Raw genomic sequence first — 7,217 nt, forward strand, 5'->3', positions numbered from 1 at the left:
TTAAGTAACTAAACGTATGGACCGATTTAGTTCCCCGGTCTTCATCTGTGAGACATTCCAGACAGGGAACACTTGTTCTGGGCATCACACAGTAGACAGCACACAGCGCACCGCAGACCTTTCGCTTGGGGTCAGGTCACTGAACCTGTCGCGTTAATTCAGCTTCGTAAAATGATCGGTTGTATTTCAATTGTGGATGTTGGTGGAATTTTAAGGTTATGTTTTATAGATAAGGGGAGACTTCTTCAGGGCTAAGGACACCTATGAAAATTAATATCGAGTCATTTGCTGGTTATTCATTTTGACCACTGAACACATTGTATTCATTGTTTTGTTAATTTAGGAATATTACAGTTTGCCCCAAAATTTGGCATGACAAGTTGGCATGACATGATAATCATAAAAAGTTAGAATTGAACTGCGAAAATATTCTTGACTTGAGTTACTTGGATAGATGCTCGCAGTGTTTCTATAGTCAGAAAATAATATATATTCTCAAAGTTCCGAGGGTAAGCTTGTAAAAACGGAGATCTGGGAACTCTTCGGTGAATGGAAAAGACTTGGTAAATTAAGTCATCTGCGGCTGTTAAAAACATTAAGCTTTCTTCGATGGGTTAAATTGTCTTCCAGTCGGCACGTGGAAAAAGTATTTGCTGTAAAACGCCAAAAATATGGCATCTTATTTTTTTTAAACAAACATAAGAATAAATTGCTTTATTGTTTATCTATCATTTCTCCTGAGGCCAGTGCTATACTGTTCTTCAGTTATTGGCAATCAATTAGCAACGGACCATTTCAGCTAGGCTCCTGGTTAATAAGCGAGCGGGGCCTACTTACAGAGGAAGCATCTCTCAAATGCACTCAGATGAATTGAGGATATAATTAAATAACTTATCATTTAATTCCCAAAGGATCCCCGAGCAGTGGCACGTCTAAAAAGTAAATTATATAATGTAAATGTAATTATTACTAGGCATGGGCACCGCTACATACACGCAGGTCACGTCACGCCCTGTGCTTAGGACATCAAGTGCACCAAGGGGCACCAAAATAAATACATACAAATAAATTAAATAGATAATAATAATCTACTATATACATTTCACACTACTAAATCATGAAACCAATGTAGGTTATACACTCTACAAAATAATAACATGAAGGATTGTGGTGCCCCCTGGTTTGATTTGATTGCGCAGGACAAGCCCTCATGGCGACGATATGAAGACTATAGGAAACAGTTTACGAAAGATATGGTGAAAGGCACCCAGAGCCAGGAGGAGAAGAGAAAAAGAATAAAAGAAATGCAGGATGACGCTCTTACGTCTCGTATGTTTGACCCTGTTAGTCATACCAGGCAAGAAACGTCAACATTTAACTAGCTAATGTTAAAAAGCTAAATATCGTATAGACTAGATTTTATGTTACAAACCTAGTCTATGTGGCAAAAAGCTAACACTAGCCAGTATTTAAGTTCGCGAGTGTGTGGTTTATTCTAAGACTGATTGACAAATACCGCCTGTTGAAAGTCTAGCCTACATATTAGTCTCTCCTGCTTTAAATGTAACTTTAGTATCTTATCTGATCTGACCTACAGGTATGTCATGGCTTGTCGCACTCCTAAACTCAACAAAGAAAGGCAACATTTATTTTTAACAGAATATTTGAAAACAGATACACACTAAGTAAAGAATCAAAGGATGAGCAAAATATTTGCTATTTCAACTGAAAATAATTTCTATAGCCTGTAAGGTACAGACCTTGTATTTGCTTTGTTGCGTTAATATTTGTGTGGCTTGTTTTATGTTGTTGGTTTATATTAATTTTGAGATTCACATTTATAACTATAATTATATTTTTTTTCAGGGGGAGGGGGGACACCACAAAGCACCCAAATGGCCAACAGAAGCCTGTTAATACGGACTGCTATTAGACGTACATAAGGGGGGACATGGAAAAAAGCTATTTTACTAACGCTTACATTTCGCAGTGAAAAAGCTTTGATAAAAATCTCCAAATGGCTAAGCATATTACTGGTGTTGATTGCGCTCGAGTCATCACCCTCATGTGTGTGTAAGGGCAATCATGTCGCTGGAGTCGCAAACAATTGGCAAAGAGAGGCCTATATGAATAACAGGCCAAAATTCAGGATAAACTGATTTCAAACTAATGATAATCTTGATCCACGAAACTGCATCGCATAAGGTGTAGGCCCTAACTGAAATGTTGAATAACGTTTGTTTAAGTTTAGTGTGTATACTCATTAAAAATGATCTTACCGTTTGCAAGGCCCGCGAGTAACTCCCTTTGCAACACAAACAGGGCTCGACATTAAAGGTCACCAAATATAAGTAATGTATACTTGACTTCAAAATTAACAGCAGCCAATCGCAGGATTTAAGAAGAAAAAATGTTTTGTCGGGTGCGCGTCTCTTTCTATGGCTGACCTGATCTCAAAAGGCCCTGGGGCGCAACTAACGGAAGGATGAGCAACGCAACAACGCTAAAAGTGTAGTGAGGGGACACACACTACAAGCGCGCCTGTGCCGACGCTCACACAAACACATGGTATGACCAACACCCCCCCCCCCCCACCACCACCACCACCCTCCCACACACACACTGTCACACATACACACACACACACTGTCAAATCTAATCTGACACCACCATGAGACTTGTTGAATTGCGAAAGACTTGCGTACACATCCTCACCTGTTTGCAGGAGTTTACACGTTGTAACAATGTTACTCGTGGTAACAATGTATGGCGTCAAATAATTTTCTGCGCTTTTTTACATTACCCTCATTAAACTTACCAACCAAAGAAAAGATCATTGCATGAATTACTATAATATTTTTACTATAATCATGTTCTATGCGTTTCAGCGCACAGAGCCGGTCAGCAATTAATTAAGCACTTGAAAATGCTTAATAGATAAAACCTCGGCCTTGAAGAACCACGTCAGGCTTTCCAAATCGTGGACAGGAGGATCAGGAGTAAGCTGATATTGTGTTATATAATTAGACATACCAAATTAAAACCATATTTTAAATAATATTGTAGCCTATTCAATCATTAAGTAAAATATAAACTGATTGCACAAAAAAATAAAGTTGCCGCGTTTCGTTGTGTGCTCATGGAATTCCCAAATATTTTAAGTGCTATTATAGTAGGTCACAAATACATATTTTAAAAAGTTTAATGTTGTCTACTCATGGAAATTTGTAGGCCCAGTTTGTTTGTGTCCTGTTCTGTTTTCGATAAGTAAGAACATTGTACAGTCACATTATTATACGCAAAGGTCATATTAAAATCAAGACTAAGCCTGTTTATGGACTGTTGGCCATCTTTTCCAGCTTCACTACAACAATTTGATCGAACAATCATCTAACGGATGATGGTGAAAACAGCTGAGCTTGCTCAACCAGTTACCCGTGCCAGCCTTTTAATCCGTGCCACTTGTAAGACCAGTATTCATTTGTTCAACACCAGAAAAAAGAAGCCAACTGTCGTTACGCAACTAACCCGGGTCGATATCCAGACAATGGGCAGGATCGTCACCGTCTCCTAATTGACCGTTCGTGGCGAGGCTCTCCATGGAGAGCTCGAGCTCCTTCTCCTCCCAGCCCCGGAGCTTCCGCTTCTTGTTCGTCCCGATCAGGGCTTCCACCGAGAAGGCGTGCGCTCTCGAGCTTAGCGCGGCGGCAGATCGCCTCCTGTCACTCATCTCTCCTGCAACAAATCCAGCAGAGGGGACGACGAAAAAAACTCCTTCCGCGCAAACAGGCACCGAGCAAACACAACAGGCAGAATGTTTACAGCGGGCTGGGAAGAAGAAGAAGAAGAAGAAGAAAAAAACTTTCCGATGACAAAAGTATTCCCCCAACCTATGACTACCTAAAGAGTTTTAGACTTCTACAGAGATGAGATGCCATGTCCCATAGCCCAGTAAATGGCGCGGCAGTGGAAATATGGTTCGAAGAGATATTTTGATAATAGCTGGCTGTTTTCGTGTCTCCGTCCTGCCTCTTTCTTTCTTTCTCTCGCTCTCTGTCCCTCTCTCTCTGCTCTCTGATTGATACTCGCTTCTGGAGAACTTTTTTTCGAAGCCGTAAGGGCAGCCCTCTCGCGCCCTGTCAAATCCCGTGTGTCCAATGAGAAACGCGGAAAGAGAGAAAACCAAAATATGTCGTCCAATGACAGGAGGGAAATAACAGCTCGTGGAGCTGGAACCTTTTGGCTGGACTCTTCTGACCAGCCGTGCTCCAGTAAATTAACCTCGTTGGGGCTTCATGAAGAAAAATATATGGTTGAATGTTTTTGGGAAAAGGCAATATCATAAGAATGTCTTCAAGAGTTTGCGGTTCACATTTATCTACACGGGGAGCAACACGGTTCTTATTATACTTAAAAGAGCTCCGCGACATGAATTACCCTCGTTCCTTCAAAACTGTATTTATTGACTCATTCGCCTGCAGTGCTTAGACTGTATGGGTAAGCCGGCGTTACACTGATGTGCATTTACTCTTTCTCTACAGTAGACTGATTTAAATGCTTTGTCATCTCTTATGGGCCCAGAGTGCCAGCACCCACCCAAATCTATCCAGTAGGCTATATGTCACCTTAATCATACTCATACTGAGTACACATACTCATTTAGAGCCTCTATTGTCACTAGGTTGAGAGAGAGAAAGTTAAAGCGTTTGAGCGCTTTTAGCTTAGGTTTTGAAGGTTTAGTAGTCTACCGTATTGTGTTTCCAAACAATAAGTCTAACTGTAGCTTAATAGTAATCTAAAAGTCTTAAGTGTGTAAAATCAGACACATCCACAACCAGCAGGGTACTTTTGAAATGTAATTTCTCTCATACATTAGCGACTGAGCTTGACTTTAGTGTTTTGGCGCAGGGGCAAATCCGACGGGGCTTAAGTCCGGTGGCAGGTGACTCAGCCTGCAAAATGGGGTACTCAACTTGCTGTGCTACTGCTTAAGATCTTCAAGGCTGTTCACGGCTGTTGATTCTTGCTCTGAAGTATATAACAGCAAACACAATTCGTTCATAAGTCAGCACAAGGTCTTGCCTATGCTGACTGCCTCGTGCACAATGCACGCCATCTTTGGGTGGCCCGACGGAAATTGGTAAAAGTAACCTTAAAACAATCAATTTTTTGGTATTATTCTGCGGATTTTCTGCCATATCAAAGTAGAGGAAGCTGATGTGTTTCTCACTCTGTTTATCATAATAACACCATGCGCAATGCCGTGCTTCGCACTGCGAACGATCATCCAATTATTTCATGAAATCCATATAAATTATACACCAAATGCATCTCCGAGGGAGGGTTGCAAAGGATATTTTGAGATGGCGCAAAGGAACACTATTTCGATTTGAAAACTGTGGCATTCAAACGCAATAAAAAGCATTCTGATTTATTATTTAACACCTTTATAAAACGCAGATGTTTGCTTTCTTGGCTGAACTTGTAGGCTATGGGTCTATATCGAAAAGGAGTGGAAAAACAGCCGCCTCTTGTCATCTATTATTTTCTATAATCTGTGTGACCAATTGTTCAATCAACTGATGATTAATCTAAATCAACACTTTTTAAACGATTCACCTCTCTCGCGGGAGTTAAATTAAAGATCTGAGAAGGTTTTGAAAGGTTTTGTCGTGAATATGTATTCACTAATTCGTTAAGATCCAAATGATCATTTCTTTGACGATTATCATTGTATTATCTGTAGTGCAATTCACCTCGCAAGTGGAATATGTGGACGCAAATTTGATAATTATAGGCTGTTCATTAAAGTGCTTATGACTTTTTAAATGCAAAGTGGCGTCTGCGTTTAATCACTCGTACGTGTTTCAGCCTAGACTAAGTTGAGTTTTAATTGCGTGGAGCATTGCACAACTGTCCTATGGACATATTTTAACCTGTAGTTACCACTGGCCCAATTCATTGACCCGAATAAATGGACATTTAAATTATTGAATTTACTGCACCTAAAGTCGTTGTGGTCATTACTGATTGAAGTTTGCTTTTCTGCATTTTCAATCAATCCAAATTCCCATTGACTACATTCGTTTTTTAAATTGCATGTTGAATTGCTTTTTGAATTAAGATATTGCCGAATATCTCTAAAACGCTATAATTAATTTTAATGATAGCCGCCAATGTAGCGGCCAAAAATGATCTAGAAGAACTTTATAGACTTGTCAAACGCAGATGAAAATAGTCGTGACCGATAAGCAAGGCTGCACACACTCAGACCCTAGCTCGGGGTAGAGGTACCTCGGAGATTGTGTGTAATACTTTTTCTATCCAGTAATAACACATTTTGCCTGAGTATAAAATAGCCTATTCTTTGATCGGTGCATGACTAAACCCAACGGAACATAGTCCTGAAGGACACTGATCTCTGTCTCTGACGCTGAAGTAAATAATTTTGAAGCAGGCCGTGCAGCCTGTTAGAACAGGATGACAAAACAATTTTACAAATTAAAGAGTGTAACCATTACATTTCACTGAAGTTCAGTGGTGTATGCGGCTGTAGCCTATTATTAATCTATAAAGTTAATGCATCCTATCAAATTGATGGGTGATCAAAATCTCAAAATCCCACCTCAACGAAACCAACTGAGCTTTTTACTGAGTGTAAGAGTAAATGAATAAATCATTATTGAAATAACTTAAGCCATGTGCTGTTTACAGTTTTCGTTTTCAAGCCTTCAATGCGCTGCCTTAGCATATAGGGAAGAGAAAGACTGCTATTTATAGAGTGCCCCCTGTCGCGTCTAAGCGCGAGCCTCCATCTGTTCCTTAGTCCTTTTGTTAACAAAAAAAATATCTGGTTCGGACATATATATCGCAAGGATTTATCAAACAGTTATGTTTTAGCCTAGTCCATTGAGAAGCTTTAACTCACGCAATTCATAGTAGACCAAGCACATCTTTTCTAATGTCATAGTTTTACACCAGAATACATCTGGAATATGAGGCAAACACTGTCAACTTAAAAATGATGTAGGCAAGCAGAACTCATCTGTCGTGAGCATGACGGGGGGAATTGTAAAGTGTTGCTTAAGCTTGTAGAAAAGAACAAGGGGCATTCCATTACGTGTCTGACCTCTGACCTGAGTAAAACAGTTCTGGGTTCAGGCAAATAAATAAACATAGAATTGGAATGGTCTTATTCTATGACAAACCCATTTCAT

The 7,217-nt window shown here is 39.9% G+C and overlaps 1 protein-coding gene across 1 annotated transcript in view; it reads right to left on the reverse strand.

Annotated features, from left to right (window-relative positions):
- The window catches only part of tbx15 (T-box transcription factor 15), a 27,728-nt gene extending 23,662 nt beyond the window's left edge, over positions 1–4,066 (reverse strand). Inside the window, exon 1 of the mRNA XM_042709842.1 lies at positions 3,529–4,066. Coding sequence (XP_042565776.1) covers positions 3,529–3,730 — 202 coding nt within the window. The 5' untranslated portion in view covers positions 3,731–4,066. The remainder of the gene's footprint in view (positions 1–3,528) is intronic.
- Positions 4,067–7,217: the final 3,151 nt, after the last annotated feature.

This window comes from Clupea harengus, chromosome 2, assembly GCF_900700415.2.
Source record: "Clupea harengus chromosome 2, Ch_v2.0.2, whole genome shotgun sequence".
Classification (NCBI taxonomy): Eukaryota; Metazoa; Chordata; class Actinopteri; order Clupeiformes; family Clupeidae; genus Clupea; species Clupea harengus.